Source organism: Malania oleifera, chromosome 2 (assembly GCF_029873635.1).
Source record: "Malania oleifera isolate guangnan ecotype guangnan chromosome 2, ASM2987363v1, whole genome shotgun sequence".
Lineage (NCBI taxonomy): Eukaryota > Viridiplantae > Streptophyta > Magnoliopsida > Santalales > Ximeniaceae > Malania > Malania oleifera.
The window spans coordinates 30,888,093-30,908,259 of record NC_080418.1 but is presented as its reverse complement, the minus strand read 5'-3'; the positions used below and the strand labels follow the sequence as shown (position 1 = coordinate 30,908,259).

Here is a 20,167-nt window from a genome sequence, read left to right as displayed (position 1 = left end):
TTGGGTCGGACCTCTGGGTTGCCGGAGTGCCACTCATATGTTTTCATATTGTCGAGTGGCATCTCCCAGACCGAGTGATGTGCCAGTTTGACTTTCGACAAGGCATCCTAAACCGCTTCTGTACTTCTAGGGTCGATGTACATGGGGACAACCTACACAAGATTGATGGTTGCGGTCGGGGGAACACAAATTGGGCTACCGAGCACGCGATGTACGTGAGTATGTGGGGACATAGGCGGGAGTACATCGTAGAGGGAGTGCGGGCGAACGACCCAATGGGTCTGGAGGATCCGTATTACACGTGGTACAAGTTGATCACACGTCCCTTCGTAGATAGGACCGCGGCGGTCTACATGAGCCTCGTACACTCACTCAAAGGCATACCTAATTTGTTACCATTTACATTAACAATTCAATGTTGTAACCACTATTTTCATATGCTGCAGGTTGACGTATTACACCAGGTCGACGTACTATCATCAGACCCCGATGTGAGAGATTTAGCGAGAGTTGGTTTGGACATTGTTTACGAGGACGGGCGATGGATCCCTACCCCACGCTGGCCCCCGGGACCACAAAGTGGTTGAGCAGCTCCAATACGAGGTGGTTGAGCAGCTACCTCCAGCCGTCCATCGAGTTCGGCCTTCTCACCGCCCATTGTACATAAGGAGTACGTATTCGGGTCGTCCGCACCGTATGCCCCATTGAGAGCCGCTGATATTACGGGACCCACCAGTAGACCGGCGGATTATCGATCTGACTCTGCAACGACCCCGTCGATGTCGTACCTACTAGATGACCCTCTCGATGCAAAGGAGGTGGACGCACCCAGGTTGCCATCTCGGATTCGTCCAGAGACTACCTACGACATAGCTCCCCGTCCGCTTCACCTAGAGATATATTATCCAGTACCTATAGGTGGAGACAACAGACATGTAGCCCATCGACGTGATCGGACACCAGACGCGGACAAGCAACCAAGTGAGGGCAGACGCAGATGGTAGCCACCCCGACACCGAAGACAACCTCCCTACGGCACCGAGTAGGGGATATGTGTATTTGTTCATTACTTCATTTGAACATAATGTATTTATTCATTACTTCATTTGTACATAATGTATTTATTCATTACTTCATTTGTACATCATGTATTTGTTTAGAATATATCATTTGTACATAATGTATTTGTTCTCAATTTTGAATCTATGGAGCACCCCTATGTAAAGTGCCAAGTAGGTATCATTTAGAATAGTATTTTGATATGTTCAATGTATACGAATCTTGTGAATGTAACATTGTGAACATACTGGTTCCATTAAATTTGAAAAATGTTTTCTTTGCACGGGTGCAATGTGAATCTCGTAAATGTAACGTTGTGAACATACTAGTATCAATTGTATTTGAAGAATGTTTTCTTTGCATAGGTGCGTGGATGGATATGCTCAATTTGTAAACAGGACTCTGCCAAAATTAGTATAGTGTTTTGATAGGTTGAATGTATACAAATATAATGAATGTAACGTTGTGAACATAATGGTTCCATTAAATTTGAAGAATATTTTCTTTGCACAGGTGCGTGGATGTGTATGCTCAATTTGTAAACAGGACTCTGCCGAAATTAGTATACATTTTTTATAGGTTGAATGTATACGAATCTCGTAAATGTAACATTGTGAACATACTGGTATCAATTGTATTTGAAGAATGTTTTCTTTGCACAAGTGTGTGGATGGATATACTCAATTTGTAAACAGGACTCTGTCGAAATTAGTATAGTATTATGATAGGTTGAATGTATACAAATATCATGAATGTAACGTTGTGAAATATAATTTAGTCTCTCTATTTATGCTTTTTATGTTTTATTTCTACTTTTTATTTTCACAGTTTTGAAAGTAACACCAAACGGGTCCTGAGGAAAAAGCAAAGAATTCTATTAGGTGCAATTCAACTTGAATAGGGTGGAAATGTATACTCAGTAAAAGAGGTGTATGATATGATGATTTATCTTTAGAACTACCCAAAAAAAAAATCCTAAAAAGTGCATACCGAGCCATTTGTATTTCTACAACATTTGGTTCGTGGCATCATTGTGTCCTTCCACTTTGTGATGCTTGAGAATTGTGTTACTCAAGATACAAAATTTTCATGAATATAAGAATTTTAATGTTTTGATCACAAACATATTGCTAATAGACTCTTTGGCATGGAGCATTAATCTTTTCTTGATAATAAGATTGATATGGAAAGGAGGGTATTTCTTATTTTTTGAAATATAATTTAAGATTTTTTGTCACTTCATAATTTTTGTTAATTATTACCAAGTTGCGAATCTAGATATGAATGAACAGCTTTAATGAAAAATCTTTATTCTCGAGAATGGAATTCGAACCGAACGAGGGCAAACATTGGAATACTTCGGAATCATTGAATGTACAAACCAAGTGCCAAGCAAAGTCACAATAGAACCAATCATAAAATCAGAAATCTAAAGACAATCCAAAATGTAGAAAGTTAAACTTGAGTAGGAAGGAAATAATATCCTATGATCTGTAAAGGAGGAAGTTCTATGAACTCCTATCGATAATGGAGGCATATATGATGAAGAAATCAAAGTTAAAAAACATAAAATGCATGACAGTGTTGTCCCAACTCTATATGCTAGAACATGTTAATAGCATAGAAGAAGGAAATAATTTACAAATCTCTAAATTTTGTAGGATTCATTTGCTGAAAGGGTTTTAACAGTCGGAAATGTAAAGACAATCCAAGGGGGGAGGAGAAACAAGCCTTCAATTTCCCATCTCAAATTTTTAATTTCAAATTTCAAATTCGAATGCAGCCTTCTTCTGAAGATAGGTGTGCAAGCCTAGTCTTCTTATTCTTCATCTTGTCCGAAATCAGAATCATCAGAGGCCTCATCGCTCTCAGAATCACTGAGAACATACCTGGCCTGCGTGCGGTTACCACCAATCCTGATTGGTAATGTTGTCTGAAGGAGAAGTAGAATCAGAATCCAGCTTCTCTCCGCTACTCGTTGCCTTCTCTTCATTACCACCTACCCTGCTGAACACTGAACTACTCTTCTTGTTAAATGGGGATGCTCTCATCTTCCTTACCTTCTTCTCTAGTAAAATCCCTGGATTCTCTGCAGGCTTCAAAATGTCAGTCAGCAGCTTCTGGCCTACTTGCTGAGGCTGTTACTTATTATCTTGTTCTCTCTTCTTTGATGATGCTTCCGCAGCCGACTTGGCATTTGTTGCTGCTTGTTTTCTTCTACCCCCATTCTTTCCGACTTCTGGGGTAGCAGCTACCACCTCCACCTTAAAATCTTCATCGCTGAAATCATCGTTCTCATCTTCCCCATCAGATATCTCTGTTACAGTTAACGACTTTTTCTGTGCTGCAGCCTTTGATACTTTCTTCCTTGCTGGCACTTGGGGAATTTCATGTTAATTCCCAACATCAAGAGCAATAAGTTTTGAAATGAGCAGAAGACTCGATAAGTATAATTGCAGTAGTCATTGGAGGAGTAATAAAGAAAATGTTAAGATTTGAAGGTGATGGTCAAAATTCAAAATAAATGTCACAGAGATGGTACGATTTGGAGCAAATTGGATAGGGTGATTGCCAATCAGAGATGGATTCTGGAGGATCAAAGGGCTAAGGTTGAATTCCTTTTCCTTGGGATTCTCTCTGCTCACTTGGTGTGCCTCATTTCCCTATTTGAAGAGGGGTGTCTGGGAAGGCAATCTTTAAAATTTTTCAACATGTGGACTCTAAACCATAATTTTCTGAACATTATCAAACAAGGTTGGGATGTGCAGGTCCAGGGCTTTGAGCAATTCAAATTGGTGAGGAGACTTCAGGGCCTGAAAAAACCTCTAAAGGCTCTTAATGCATCCCATTTCTCCCACATTTTGGCTATAGCGGAGAAGGTTGGCAATGATGTGATCGAGCTACAACAGAAACTCCATGACAATCCCTCGGATGGTGACCTGCAACTTCTTCTGAATGAAAAAAAATCAGAAGTTGTTAGACTTGCATTAGGTAATAGATTTTATGTCACTCAAATCGCCAAATGTAGATACTTAAAGGAAAGTGACAAAGGCACTGCTTTCTTCCATGGCCTGATGAGAAGTCGAACGAATATGAATTACATCTCAGCAGTTACAAAATTAAATGGGGACCAGACCAGTTCCCAAGCTCAAGTAGCTGAGGAGTTCTTGAATTTTTACAAGCAATTGCTGGAAAAGGAGAGGGACTGTGAAATGATAGATGGGAAAGAAGAGGGACAGTGAAATGATAGGTGGTCTGGGGTACTGGATCTGAAAGCCTGGAACCTTTCCTTGCTCACAAAAACCCTCTAGAATATCGACTCTAAAAAAGACTCTCTCTGGTCCAAATGGGTCAATCAAATCAACCTGAAAGGTTCAAGTCTTTGGGAGGCCAGGATAAAAAATGATGACTCCCCACTATACAAAAAGCTCATTGGAATTAAGAACCAGATTATGTTAAGATATGCCAACCACCTGGATGCAGTGCTTCAGCTTTTTGAGGAATTGGATCTCGACCATTTTAGCTCTTCCATTTGCTATAACTTCTGGAGAACTAAAGGAACTACGGTTCCTTGGTCCATGGTGGTTTGGAAGAGTGGAAGTACCACTATACATGCTTTCACTCTTTGGCTGGGAATTATAAGGAAACTACCTACTTGTGATAGGCTTATTGGTTTTGAAGGAGACCTGTATTGTTCCTTTTGGTTGGTAAGAGAGTTGGCCTGACCTCTACTGTTTATCTTATATGGAATGCCAGAAATAGGAAAATGTTTGATGGAAAATCCATATCCCCAATAAAGCTGATTGTGACCATTCAGAAACATATATACACAGTGGTATATGACAAATTTGGGCTACACATAGATGGTGGAGTTTAATCTCATTTTGGATCTTATTGTATGAGTTTTGGATTGTAGTAATAGGCCAAAAGGCCCCTAGATTGCTCAGGCTCTCTTAAGAGTGTTGACTTATTGCTTGTAATTTTGATGTGGCTCATTTCCCCCCTATATTTGGGTATGCCTAGTGTTCCATGTAAATACTCATTTTGATCAATACATTTACTCTTCGATAAAAAAAACAGTACGATAAATTGATGAATCATCGACTCTCTTTGTACTAGAGATAGCGGCAATAAATGGAACATGTTAATATTTAAATATTTCCTACTCAATAATAAAATATATAAAAATTTTCCTATTTAATTAAATATAATTAGTGTATATTTATAGTGTATGATTGTTATATTACATTTTTAACTAAATTACAAACTGTAAATTAAGCAAATCTCTCTACTCCTAGTAGTGAGATTTAAACGTCAGACATTTCTCGTAGAGACGCGTGGTAGCTAAATCTCGCTACTCCAAGTAGCGAGATTTGTTTAATGTTAACACGTGGCAAAACTCGTTATTTGAAGTAGTGAGATTACGTCTGAGACATTCTGGAAAATATTTCCTATAAAGAGATATTATTTAATATATTAAAAAAAAAAAAAGAAGATAATCTGGGAAAAAACTCATGGAGCGTAACCCGCGGTACGTGCGTCCCTACTTGTCATCTTTTGATGATCCAACGGCCCTTGTTGAGTTAATGAGTGCCTTGATTGTCCACCACACCATAGATCATGGTCATGAAAAACATGTATGTATATATATCAGCAATGAATTTATCTCGAGGGTGTGATACTCCACCTAAAGCTTACTTATATTCTAAATAAATAATAAGATACCCAGAGCATTAGCTGCCTTAGCGCAATTGGCCCGAGGCCCAGTCCCAGTTCCGGCCCCCCACTCATACCCAAATTAGAACTCAAATTTCAAAGCCCAAGATCCATTATAGCATTATCTGAATTTCTGAAAGAAACCCTAGATTTAGTGAGAGATCTCGTTCACGGCGTTCTCACCTTCACTGAAATTGCCATTTGCCAGGTCTATTTTCGATCCTTCTCGAAACACTTACCTTGAAGAATGTAAAGAACAATACTGGGGGAGGCATTAGGTCATTTAGAGTATCTGGAAGAGACGGTTACGACACAGACCAGCTGTAGGTGAAATTAAATTCTAACTCTGTTCTTCTTCTTTTTATTCTTTCTTCTATTTTTTGTTTTTTTGGGTTTGGTTTAACCCTCCCTCCCCGCTGCCTGTCTGATTTGTTTATTTTTCCTAAAGTGGATTGTCGCCTTGCTGAATTTTGTTTTAGTTTTAGCAGTACACCTCAGCAGTAAAATTTGATGGAACTTTGATTCTGAAAACTGAATGTAGCAGTGACTTTTCACTTATTTTGATTTTTATTAGGCATCTGATTTTAATTTCTATGTGATTTTGTTGTAAACCTATAAATCTGAATTTTTTTTAATGGTTTTGATGCTGTTGTGATTTTATTTTGAATATATTGATAATTTTTATTTTATTATTAGAACGATCTCTGTCGATATTTGATGGGTTTGTTGTACTTGTGTTGCGTGGCTTAGTTAGCTCTCTCATAAATTGTTTTGGTTCTTGGAAGAATGGAAGCTAGATTTGGAAATTGTTACTGCTCTAAGAAGATTTCTCTATGAGCATATGAATTAACTGTAAATAATAATAATAATAATAATAATAATTATTATTATTATTATTATTATCTTCATTCCCATGTGCCAGTCCTCTGGCATCCTATTTTCTTGGTTTGGTGCTGGTGTGTTCATGTCATGTCCTGTCCCATGTTCTGCATCCATGTCAATGCTTCATAGTACTCTGTAGATTTCCCATATAGCTCTAAAATATTGTTTTTTATTTTCAGCTTTGTGCAAGGAGTGACATAATCAGCGAGAAAGTCTCTGGTAGGGCTACTTAAATGGGTGCGGGACTAGAAGGAAAGGATGTTGTGGTGGGGGAGTTGGAGAAGAAGAGCAGAAAGGCCGAGAAAAATAAGGTTGGGGTTTTGGAAGTTATGAGTAACTGCCATGGTGAGAAGAAGAAAAGGAGGAAGAAAAAGATTGAGCGTGCAAGGATGGATGATAGTAATGAGAAGGAGATGAGACATAGGAAGAAGAGAAAATTGGACCTTACAAAGGATGAAACAGAGAATGAGAAGTCTAAGAAGGATAAGAGAAGTAAAGTTGACAAGGATTGCTACTATGGTGATGGAGGAGACCTTAAAGTTAATGAGAGTTTAAATGAAAAGGTTTGCGCCTTAGGAGATGAGAATGAGAGGCTGCAAACAAGTTTTAAGAAGGATATGGAGGATAACCATGCAATGGAAGCAAGAAAAGTTAAGAAAAATAAGCATAAGGAGAGTAGGTGCAGGTACGGATTTGACAGGGTTTCCACTTCAAAAGAATTTACCAGAAGTAATGAAGTTGGAGATGATAAAGGGTTGAAAATCACAAAGAGAAAAGGAATTGCTGAGCTGAACAATTTAGAAGAGGAATGTATGAAGAAGCACAAAAAGAAAAAGCACAAGGAAGGGAAGAGAGACAAAGAGTTCATCAATGTCTCAAAAGGGAAGAGCATTGCAAAAGAAAGAGAGTCTAGAAAAGCGAAGGATCATCGCACCAATGATCTGGGAATTGAATTGGAAGGAAACATGGCTAAGAAATTGGGAAATGGGATCACTAGAACTGAAGATGAAGATTTTGACAGCAATGATGTGAATGCACATTCATTTAGAAATAAAACTGGTGAAGGAGCAGGAGTGGTGTTTCCTATTGCAAAGGAAGATGGCTGCAAAAACAAGGCGAAGAAGGTCAAGTCTGTTCAAAATGGGTTTGCAGGAGTGCTAAGTGCTGAAATAAGCGATGAGACTACAGAACATCGTGAAAATTCTAAATCTAAAAGAAAAGATAAGCGAGTAAGTTTTTCAGGTAATGTGGAGGTTTTTCCTTTGTCAGATGATCAGGAAGAGGGCTTGTTACAGGGTAAGCGGTTCTCCAAAGAAGAAGATGAAATAGTTAAAAAGGCTGTTTTGAAGTATGTAGAGGAACATGACTTGGGTGAAGAAGGTATAAACATGGTTATGCACTGTCGTTCTCATCCTAAACTCAGATCATGTTGGAAGGAAATAGCAGCTTCCTTACCTTGGAGACCTTGGGTGAGCATCTACTACAGAGCCCATATTTTGTTTGAAAGGGATGAGAGTCGTGTTTGGACTGATGAAGAAATTGAAATGATCAAAAAGCACCATGAACAACATGGATCAAATTGGAAAATGTTGGCTGAGGCTCTTGGCAAACACCGATTCCATGTGAAGGATCAATGGCGTAGAATCAAATTGCCCAATGTGAAGAAAGGTCACTGGTCCCAAGAGGAGTACCAGTTATTATTTGATTATGTGAATATGGATTTGCGGATGAAGGCTTTTGAGTTAAAGAAATCTAAGCATGGGATGCTGCGAGATAATATCTGTTGGGGAGCAATAAGTGACAAGTTGGGCACTCGATCCAATGCCACTTGCTGCACCAAATGGTATGGACAATTATCTTCACCAATGGTAGCTGAAGGAAAATGGACTGATGCTGATGACTATCATCTGCTGAATGCACTTGTGATGTTGGATGCTTGTTGCGTTGAGGATGTGGACTGGGATAGCATTCTTGAGCATAGGCCTGGAGATGTATGTCGAAAACGTTGGAGCCAAATGGTCAATCACCTAGGTGAGCATAGGAACAAGTCATTTGCTGAACAAGTAGAAGTTCTCTCAAACCGATATTGCCCAGAATTACTTGAAGTGAGGGAGGCGTATGATAGCAGGCCTACTATTCCTTGATGCAAATATCCTATTTTGTAATTTAAATGCCTGATATGTAATCTCTTGAAAGAGAACTGGTGTTTTGATATATGGATCTAAGCTATTGTTCATTATGTACTCAATTATGGAAAATTTCGTGCTGCTGCTTGAAGGTCATTGCCTGATCTATATTTGCATTGCCAATTTGCCGTAGCCATTGTCTTGTTTTTCTCGTCTCCGCCTTACGTTGCTTTTAAGTCCAAGATATAAATTTGTGTAATGAGGAAGCTCACCATTTTTGTTAGTGAAATATCTATCAAGATGATTACACAAGTGTTCTTTTTATGAACCTTCTAGTTATCAGTAAATACCCCTGTATTAAATAAAAATATTTGCGAGCAAAGCAATCAGATCCGGGACATAAATGTCGCTTCAGAACTTGGACGACTTGATGTAAATTTTGCTTCAGAACTGACTGGATTTTGAGAAATACTATTAGAAGAAGTTGAATTCTATATCATGCTCTTTAATTCAAGCATGTTTTTGAGAAAGCCAAATGAGACATTTGTCACTTTGGCGAAACAGGTACCGTGAGTTTGCATTAACAATCATAGATTATTCATCATATATGTTATCTTTCCAATAATATATGATGTGGGTGGCCTAGTGTAAAAGTAATTTTCTCAAATATTTTGTGTCTGACTTTATATTTATTATTTTATTTTTATTTTTTTGCAATTCCCTCCCTCAATCGAGGAAAAACCTTATCCTTCCATTTGAACACTCCTGTTATATATCTTGCAAAGATTTTGTCTATATTGTATTAATTTGATATTTATTTAAACATTTATTCCGGAATTACAGCTTGATTACTGGAAGATGTCCATGTCATTTGTTCTCTTTGAGGGTGCACTAGTACAGTAGATTTTTCTTTTTGCGACTTGATTATCATACGGCATCAATGGTGTTTTGATTTTATCCTACTCATAGAATGTCCAATAGTATTGTGATTTCATACTAACGGATTCCACAAATATACCTTTCACTAGAACATTGTTTTAAATACATTATATGCAGTTTCTGTTACAGTTCTTTTGATGTATTGCAGGTGGATGTCCATTAGCTAGAGAGGTCCATGTTTTACATTGTTGTTCATCCAAATGAATGAATTCTTTGCTTCTTTTTCATTCTGTTTTTTTTTTTTTTGGTTTTTTAAGAAAGAAATTTATGCATCTCTTTTTGAATATCACTACGCTGTTTAAAGCATTTTCTTGTATGAATTTATTTTTCAGTATATTAAGCTTGACCTGGTTGCTTGTGGAGAGCGGTCCACTGGATCCTCTAGTCCAGCGGTTGGATTTCTGCTTGCATTGTTGAGCATTTTTCTGGCTTGCATTTTATTTATGATTATCATTGGAATCTGTTTCTGTTCATGTGGCTTCTCTCCATTCTTTGTGATTATTTTTGCACCAGGATGAGTACTGTTATGTTGTTTTTGGGAAGATATCTGGGCGATGATACTGTGTTGTCCGTTTCTTTTATTTTTTCCTCATTTTTTTATGTTCGACTTCAGGGCATAATGAGGATATTTTCTCCTTTTTGATTTCTGATGGTCATTCGCCTTCTTAGGACTTCCAGTTCCGAAGCACTCTAAATGATAGGCTGATAGCGAGCTGGGGGAGCTGTTTTCTGATGTTGTTGGAGACTTCTTGTCCTTCCTCTAGGGCGGATAGTTGTTCTTGGTCTTTAGATTCTTTAGGGGTTTATCCTGGTATCCTTATTTTGATTTTTTGATATATGCTAATATTATCCTTTCTGCTCCATAAAATAATTTGGTGAGGCCAAGGCTCCTTAAAAAACCAAGGATTTTAATAGAGTTAACAGTTAACAGAAACAATCTCTGTTTTAGAGTAGGAGACCTTCAAAGGCTCTTTCTCATGATGTGTGTTCTTTATGTCTTGATAGTTTTGAAACAGCTTCTCACCTGTTTTTGCATTGCTTTTTTGCTTGGAATATATGGGAATAAGCTTTTTGGTCTTCTGGATAAAGTTAGGTTTGCCCTCAGTTGGTGGAGGATTTGTTGGTCATTTTATTTTCCAGTTCTGGCTGAAGGAAGGATCCACATGCTTTGTGGAGTTGAGCAGTTTCTGTAGTTCTGTGGGGTTATAGCTTGAACAAATGCTTGAATATTTATGGGAAAATGCTAAGTTCCATTTTTGTTATCAAAGAAGATTCATTATTTTAGCCTGCTTTGATGTGCTGTTGCAGGTTGCTTTAAAGGAGTGCAGTTTTCTGATATTCAATGGGATTGGCTAGCTTTGTTAGTCTTCTTGTTGTTCTCGTCTTATTGTTTTATTTGATTTTATTTTTTTTTCTTCCTTCTGTTTAAGAGGATTTTTTATTCTCCTTTTTGTATACTCTTCCTTATCTAAAGAATTCATCTCCTTTTGTTATCCCAATGAATATTGTTATATTGTTGTCTCATAAACATTTGAACATTTTCTAAATATCTTTCTTGCAGGCATTTTCTAGTCATCCAGCATCATGGATGATCCAAAAAGGCATAGGATTTTGATGGTTTCCAATTTTTTTCTATAGTTATTTTGGTGGCTTGGAGAATTCACTTTTATTGTCTTTCTCAAGGCTTGCTTAAGCTTGGTGACAAGGTTGGAGAATGGCATTCAGTTTGTAGGTTTAACTGGTTGCCTGTGATGTGTATCAATAAGTTATGGTGCACAAATTAATAGTTCTTGTAATTTATGCTCTCTTATAAATAGATTGTGAAATTTCAAGGACCAAATTGGCAGCTGCCTTAAACTTTTGAGGCTGCAAGGTGGACTTTAGCATAATATTTTTCTATTTTTAATTTGTAATTATCTTCTCTTTCCTATCACGTTTGCGAACTAAAATATTATTTGACGTGTGTGCATTTCATTTCGGACTTTTTGTTGGTTTCATGGACTTCTGATGGTATGTTCTATTCAGGCGCTGGTTATGACTCATGCTTATGGCAATTGTTCTGGGGTTGAGATATATGACTGGTGTCATGAAAGTTCGCTGTGTACCGTGGAGGCCATTTCTAATGCAGAGCACGAACACTTCCCACTGTAAGGAATATACTAATTCAGGAGAAAACATCATTGAAGCATGGACATCAAGCCTCTCCGACTCTTTTTCATGAAGCTTTAATGCATCCACTCTCTATGGACTACCAAATTGTGTTCACTGATCATTCACTCTATGGTTTTGCTGATGTGGGACTACACATGAACAAGGTGTTGCAATTTACTTGGCAAATGTTACTCAAGCCATCTTTGTTTCTCATACAAGTGAAAAAAAAATACAGTGCTCTGGTCTGGGCTGCCACCTGATAATGTCTGTCATACCAAATCCTGTTGACACAGTTATGTTCAAGCCTGCCTCTGAGCGCCTCGGTGGTACTGAGATTGTTATAGTTGTGATAAGTAGATCGGTTTATTGAAAAGGTGCAGATTTACTCGATGATGTCATCCCTGCAGTATGCCATTTGTATCCCAATGTAAGTAATTTGGGACAGGAATTTGATTCATGCCCTTTTTCTCTTAAGCGTAGATATTTCTTTTCTTTTGATAAAATTGGATTGTGAATTTGTCATGGTTCATCTTCACCATTCATTGTTGGTTGTTCATTGCTTTTTTGTTTGTTGTTGGCAAATGTTTCATTCATTCAATGAAATAGATAATGCATTTTGAGCTGTGGCGGCATCGCGGGGTGGCGAAATAAAAATTGTAGTTTTATTTTTTGGAAAAAATAGGAATGGAGTCGTCACTAACCTTTTAATGTAGTTAGAATACTCTATTACTACCAAATTAAGGGTAAAATCGGTTTGTGTTACCAAAGTAGGGATCGAGAGTTTGGTTATGCGAGGGAAGGTATGAGCATCCCTTACGTGCCTGTTCTTACGAACGGTACCTAATTGATAAAAATTATCCCACCAATTAAATTTAATAAATCTTTAAAATTACTTCCTCGTGAATTTGTGAAATACACATGCAAAAAAATTAATTACACAAAAATATACATAATATATACATTCCCTCGGAACTGGGATACAAAGAGCTTGAAAAGCTCATACCTTTTTGTTATAATCATAGAGATGAAAATCGAGAAAATAGGTTAAGAAAATACACTCCGAATTTTTTGAAATTTGTAGGGTTTTTCTAAATATGAAAAATAATATTTCGGGAAGTTTTTTTTTGAATTTATTCGGGGATGAAAAATTTGTAAAGATAGATTTCTATCTTCAAAAATATTTTTTATGTTTTTTTGCAAATTTTGAACTTTTATAACATTTTTGATTTTTTTTCCCCAAAATTTGAAATAACAAAAAGACAACTAAAGAAAAACCATGAAAATCAAGTTAAAAATATTTTTGGAGTTTTCTTATGAATTTCCTAAATTGTATTTTTTTTTCGGATTTTTTTGTGGTGTTTTTTATTTTTATTTTTTGATTTTTTTAATGTTTTTATCTATTTTAAAACCCAAATAACTAAATATGAAAATATAGGAAACCGGTTCAAATCACTAAACATATTTACAATCATAAATAATAAACAATAATAAAAAAACTTAAATACTATATAACAATAATCATGATAAAAAAGAAAACCCTAAACATTAAACATACCACATGAACATTGCCTATTTAAATAAATATAACGAAATCCTAAATATTAACATACAACTCAAATATCACCTATTTAATATAATACAACAAAACCCTAAATATTAAACATGCAACTTGAATATTATGCACTTAATAATATGCAGCAATAGAAATTATTGCATTTAAATATTAATAGATAGAATTCTTACCTCCGCAATAAATAAATAAAAAATCCTACAATGAGAACAAACCAATTAATTTTTTCAATAAAATACAACAAAAATTTAAGCAAATATTACAACAAAAATAATCTTACAACAATAACAATAACTATCCTAGATATTAAACCTCTAATATAACGAAGAAAATCCTACAATATTTTAATAAATACAACGACAACAAAAAGAATAAATATGAATGTTAAAACAGTATAAGTCCTGCAACTATAATATTAACATTGTAATGTATATAATAAAAGCCTAAATATGAAAATAAATATAATAATAAATAATGCATTACAAGAAGAAAACCTAAATATTAACATTCATGCATATACAATGAAAACCTAAGCATTAAATATTAGAACAAATCAAAACAAGAAAAGAAAAAAGAAAAGAAAAGAGAAATACACGCGCATGTGTGCGTGTGTGGCATGCATACAAGGAGGCTTACAGTGGGTTGCTGTTGGAGTTGTAGAGACTCGAACAGACGGCGTTGGTGACGGCAAGGCTCGGCTCCTTGAGAGACGGTGAGGTCTGTCGTAGTAAGTAGAGGAGGGTTTGGGACTGGTGTGGTGTTGCTGCTCCGTGCGTGGGCTACTCCGTGCGTGAACGATGGGTTGCCGAAGCCGCTGCCGGAGGTGTGGTTCTGCTGCTCGTGGCCAGAGCTGAGGCTATAAGCTGTCTTCGTGGGACCTGCGGTTGCTGTCTATGGCTATGGAGCTGATTGATCACGGCCTGGGGTGCTGGTGAGGATGAGGACGGATACAAAGCTGCGCCAAAGACGATGGAGGCCGCGACGGCTATGGTAGAGATGATGGAGGTTGCAGTAGCTATGGTAGAAGGAGAGAGAATGAGGTGCGGCGGCGGGGAAGAGCTGCAAGGTCACGGTTATGAGCATAGAGGCTGCGAAAACGGAAATAGGGAAGAATGGGAGAGAATGGGGTGACGGCTGGGTACGTGAAAGAGAGCGAGGGGTGGAGCTGGTCGTGATCGTAGTTAAAGGTGAGACAGTGAGGGGCTGTTCGGCGAGGGTGGAGCATGGAATTGAGAGAGGGAGAGTGGAGAAGAGAGAATGGGGGAGAGAGCTCCTCGTGAGATGTTTGAGACCCAGCGGCCGTTTATCTGCCTCCCTAAGTGTGTGCATGAGATGAGATTTTATAGAAGGAGGGAGCGTAAGGGAAAACCCTCGGAGCTGCCTGTAACGACCCAAAAATTCATATCATCTTTTTTTTTTCATATAAATATATAAAAGCTGTAAAACTATGTTACTCTGATACCCTTGATAAAATCTACTATTTTTCCGATCCCAAAGTCGCACTGAGGAATTCCTGTTCATAAGATTAGATACTTATGTAACGAAAAACATAAAATCATATAACCATAATTACAATACCAAAATTCAGTATTCTCCCAAAACATATATACATACACATCTTCCCAAAAACCTCCACCTAATCTCCTAGAAACTACTAATAAATACATCCTTAAAAAACACTTACCCTTTAGACAGAATAGTACAAATGTCCCTTCTATCTTTGAGCCTAATCTGCTCGTCTAATTGGATCACCTGAAATGTGTTAATTTACTGGAATGAGACAACTCTTAGTAAGACGAAATATGCTATTACCAATGTGTGACAACTGAGTTTACATGAATAATATATTTTTAATCAACTGAAACTGAAATAACATGAAACATAATATATAATAAAACTCACATCTATGTAGCTTAAAATTCAACTGTTACTGAACTTTCCATATAATCATACTTTTAGTATATGTAGGTATATCTGTTGTTTTATGTAAATCTATATATATACATAACTGTGAAAACTTCCTTGGATGACTATATGTCATGATTTAACCACTTATGACAGGGTTGTGTGGCCTGCAGGTGGGACTTAACACTGTTGGCCTACTAGGATAAGTCAACTGAAATCTCTTTGGTCAGATCGGCCGCCTCAACCCAAACTACCAAGGAGTTTGCAGTACCTCCCTAGGCACGATCGACTACTGATAAAATTCACACACGTACTATTTAAGATATGTGGTTGCACTCTGAACTGAAATAGCTACAGTACCGTGTTCTGAAATCTGATCTGATCCATCAGGGTTTGATACTATATATAATACTATTATATATATACACACACATTACTGTTTTACCATGATTTTGTTTCAACTGTAATAACTAAAAAGGTTGATTTGAATAACTATAATATCTGATTTGAATAAACTATAATATTTGAATATCATAGTATTATGTAAATTATGATTCTTTGAAAGTTGTGTAAATTCTGTACTAAATTGATATTTACTCATGCCACACAATTACATAAATAAAATACATATACTTTAACCTGTATTTAAATCCATGTACTGTAACTTGTATATTTTTTATAATAAAAATAATTTATAATATGTAGAATTTTCGTGAAAACACATAATTTCATGTCATAAAACATCCAGAATTCATATCCTAAAATACTTATATTTTACTAGTAAAAATTCCTAAAATTACTAGCACAACATATTTCCCTTACCTAACTAACTGAACTCGTTTACTGATTTCTAACTCACACCTACAATGTTCATGATTCCAAAATCTTGAAATTATACATATATATCTCCCTGTCAATCAACTGAATATCCAGAATAATTATCATACTCACATCTCTCCCGAACACACATACTCATAATTTCCTAAACTATGAACTATTTATCATTTTTACCTGGGTTCCTGAGAAAATACCCACTAGGATCCTTAGCCCGTGCTTGTGGCCGGTGTTCACACCAAAACCTGTATTTCACAAAATCCTAATTCCTCAATGCATGTAGAGACCTAAGGGATTATGGTAATTAAATAATAGGAGAAATAAGAGAAAAAATAATTTTTAAAAGGGATTTAATAGGGTCTCGTCGACGAGTGCAGAGTGCTCGTCGACGAACAGACTTCTTGGGCTTGTCGACATGGATGCGTGTCTCGTCGAAGAAAACTTACTAAGAGGGTTGTTTCTTGGATCTGAAATTCATCGACGAGGGTCAAGTGCTCATCAACGAACCTCCTTCATGAATTCATCGACAAGGTGTCGTGACTCGTTGACAAGGCCACGTGGGCAAGCACTCTATATAAGGCCAAAAATCACTTTTCTGCGAGAGAAATTCATCCATAATCCTTTTCTCTTTCTAACTTCGTCTCCCTCTCCTTCTCTCTAGAATTTCGGCTTCGATATTCGCTGGATCGACGATCTGAAGCCGCCACGTTACTCCTGTGAAGATTCTCTACAAATCTGCTGGAGTAAATCGTTGGTTAGGCCAACTTGAGCACCATCCCAAAATCTGGGTAAGTTGGTTATTTTAATATTTTATAAGATATTTGGTATTTCTGGACTAAGGAAAGATAGTAGATGGAATATACTGAAGTTGTATTTAGGGAAATGTAAATTTCAGGGTGTTGAGTTGGGAACACCGCAGGTGTAGTTTCGGAATATTTTGTGGGCTTCTCAGTAAGTTATGTAAGAGGATAAATTAAGTCAGTCTTTTCATGAAATTATTTATTATTATACAACATTTACTTTTAAGAAAATATGTATGATACAGAATTATGTTTGAGAATACTGCCGTTGAATAGAGAAATTATTTTAATATGTTTTATATGGAAATATGATTTCAGAATTAATTATGAGTTTATAAGGTTATGTATATTTGTTTGGCATGAGTACAATATTTTAATGAAAGTTATGTTATGTAAAATATTATGAGTTTTCCCAGAGAAGTATGTTATGGCAGTTTTCAGGAAAATCCTAAAACAGTACGGGTACTATATTTTAAAGATTATGTTAAATAATGCAAAAATTTATGATTATTATGTTATGAAATATGCCGGCGTAAATGTCGTGGTTTTTACATTATGAATTATACTGACATGAATGCCGTGAATCTTACGTTATGAATTATGTCGACGTAAATGCCGTGATTTTACATTATGAAATATGCCGACACTGATGCTGTGATTAGTATGATATGTAAGAAATCATGAAATATGTTTATGTCAGATATTACTCTGAATTACAAAATATTTATGTTTAAATGTGGAATGTATTATATGTTATCAGAACCCGGATAGCTTAGTTCAGTTTTATGAAGTATGGTATCGTAGCTATATGTTTATGATTATGAATATGTTAGTGCTACCACACATCTTATGTAGAGTGTGGGAGATGACAGTCGATGGCTTTATGAGAGTGTTGTAGTTCCCCTGGTAGACTGGCACAAGTGGAACAAGCTCATCGCACTTACAGACTTATGTTTGACTTAGCATGGTCGGCCAACCTTTGCTAGGTCCTGCCTTCGGGCCGCACAACCCTATCATATAGGGGGTAAGACATGATGACATCTAACTAACTATCTATCCTGGGTAATAAGTTATGTATGATATGATTATATAAGATGATTTTTCAGTATAGAAATTTAGTACGATACACTATGTTATGATATATCATATTTTATGAAATGTGATACAACTGTTATACCAGTTATGAATTATGTACTGTTTATATGTATACCACAAAAAAAAATACTCATGTTGTCACACACTGATATTAATTTGTCTCCCTTATTGAGAGGTGTCTCACCCCAACATTACAAACTTTTCAGGAAATCCAGATAGGAGGGCGAATAGAGCCCCGCAGTAGTAGAAATGGATTGAGCTACCCTGTCTATAAGGTAAGTGGATAAGTTAGGGTCAAATGGATTTTTGGGTTGAGACCCTAGGAGTACTTTTCAGTCTTTTTGGTGGATGACTATATGTATATGTATATTACAGATTTATTATAACTCTGGTATGGTTTCTGGTATTTATGGCGTGTATATAATTTTATATTTTCCGCTGCTTAGGTATAAGAGTTTTATGACAATTATATCCCTGGTACCCATGGGTCCAAGTTGACTATGACTATGATAATTTAGCTGGATATTATGTATATTATTATGTGGGAAAAATATCTAAAAAATAGGCAGGTCGTTACAATTTGGTATTAGAGCCTACGTTGCTAGGTTCTATAGACTTTAGAGTGCAGCGGAAACAATACCAGAGTATAAGAAGGATTTGAGGTTTTGTTCTGCAATTTAGAGACAGGACTTTCGTGGTGGTTTCTATGTTTTTCTTAGGGTGACGATTTTAGGAAAGCCATAGTAAACTATTGTCGGTTTGTGTTTCTAAAGTGTAGTACTGAATCTTGAATTAAGATGGGGATGTCAAGATATAGGAATAACATGATATTTTGGTTAGATACGTAAATTATAAGGATGAGGTCCCTAAGCCATGCTATTGTCTTTTCAGGATGGACATTAGAGGTGGCAGCGCTTATGCAAGTGGTAGTGATGGAACAGGGCCCTCAGGTGCAGGCAGAGGTAACCCAAACGCAGTATTACGCAGTGTAGCTCAGCAATTCATGATTGAGATTGCACGGAGCTCCAGAGAATAGGGAGGCTCATCTGAAGTTCATGGGTGCATGATAGAGAAATTTACCAAGATGAATCCTCTGGAATTTTCAGAAAGAGTTGATCCTGCAATCGCCGAGAATCGGATGCAGGAAATTAAGAAAGTTTTGGTAGTGCTGTAGTGTATAGAGGAGTAGAGGGTTTTATTTTCCACCTATAAACTGATAGGGGAGGCTAAAAGATGGTAGACTGCGATAAAATTATTGGAGGAACAGAGGGCGGTGCCTATAGCTATGACTTGGTGCCCGTTTAAAGATTTATTCTTCGATAGATATTTTCTGGCCACTGTCAGGGAGGCCAAAGTGGAGGAGTTCCTGAATTTGATGTAGGGACAGTAAAAAGTTCAGCAATATGCAGTGAAGTTCATAGAATTATCCCGATTCGCCCCATACATCATACCCGATGAGGCAAAGAAGACGAGGTAGTTTGAAAGAGGTTTGAGGCAAGAAATTTATAAGCAGGTGGTAGTGTTGAAAGTGCAGGACTTTGCCGAATCGGTAAGCAGGGCAGTTTTGGCTAAGGCTAGTGAGCGGATGGGTATAGAGGAGCAGGGACAGAAGAAAAGGTCCACGTCTTCAGGCTATCAGCAAGGGTCTAGTCTGAGCCAGTGGAGGAGAGGTAACTATGGTAGGGAACAGAGGTAGGAGACAAGAGGTCGTGAGACTCAGGGTATGCAGGTTTACCTAGCTTGTCAAATGTGTGTAAAGAGACACTTGGGAGAGTGTCGAACAAGGAGAGGAGTCTCCTATCGTTGCAGTGTACCGGGACATATGGTGCGAGATTTCCTTACACCACCTAGTACCACACCTACTCCTATACCACACCGAGGAGGTTACCAGGTGCCTCGTGGAGGTCAACATAGGAATGTAGCCTCGACGAGGGTTTATGCTTTGACGCTGAGAGACACAGAGGCTGTAGACGACGCCATAACAGGTACCTTTACTGCTTTATTATATCAAGCTATTGTTTTATTTAATACAGGTGCCACCCACTCTTTTATGTCTGCAGGGTATGTTAAATTAGCTGGTATGGAGACAC

General features: G+C 37.1%; 2 protein-coding genes across 3 annotated transcripts; both read left to right on the top strand.

Annotated features, from left to right (window-relative positions):
- The first annotated feature begins 5,725 nt into the window (after positions 1-5,725).
- On the top strand, positions 5,726-8,936 carry LOC131148880 (DNA-binding protein LIV4). 2 transcript variants are annotated; one of them, XM_058098831.1, is made up of 2 exons: positions 5,726-6,098; positions 6,837-8,936. In XM_058098831.1, exon 2 carries the CDS (start codon positions 6,891-6,893, stop codon positions 8,799-8,801), a length of 1,911 nt encoding a protein of 636 aa, XP_057954814.1. In that variant the 5' UTR covers positions 5,726-6,098; positions 6,837-6,890; the 3' UTR covers positions 8,802-8,936. The 2 variants fall into 2 exon arrangements, with proteins under 2 accessions (XP_057954814.1, XP_057954813.1); XM_058098830.1 differs by having other exon boundaries at positions 5,731-6,102.
- A 1,905-nt stretch (positions 8,937-10,841) lies between these two features.
- LOC131148881 (phosphatidylinositol N-acetylglucosaminyltransferase subunit A-like) lies at positions 10,842-12,495 on the top strand. The gene is given in 9 exon segments (XM_058098833.1): positions 10,842-11,348; positions 11,350-11,382; positions 11,384-11,428; positions 11,748-11,789; positions 11,791-11,855; positions 11,857-12,050; positions 12,053-12,093; positions 12,096-12,139; positions 12,141-12,495. Coding segments are annotated over 9 exon segments (753 nt in total). The 5' UTR covers positions 10,842-11,306; the 3' UTR covers positions 12,388-12,495.
- The last annotated feature ends 7,672 nt before the right edge of the window (positions 12,496-20,167 follow it).

Excerpts from the sequence above, each read along its gene's own strand:
- LOC131148880 (XM_058098831.1), top strand. The coding sequence starts at position 6,891 with ATGGGTGCGGGACTAGAAGGAAAGGATGTTGTGGTGGGGGAGTTGGAG.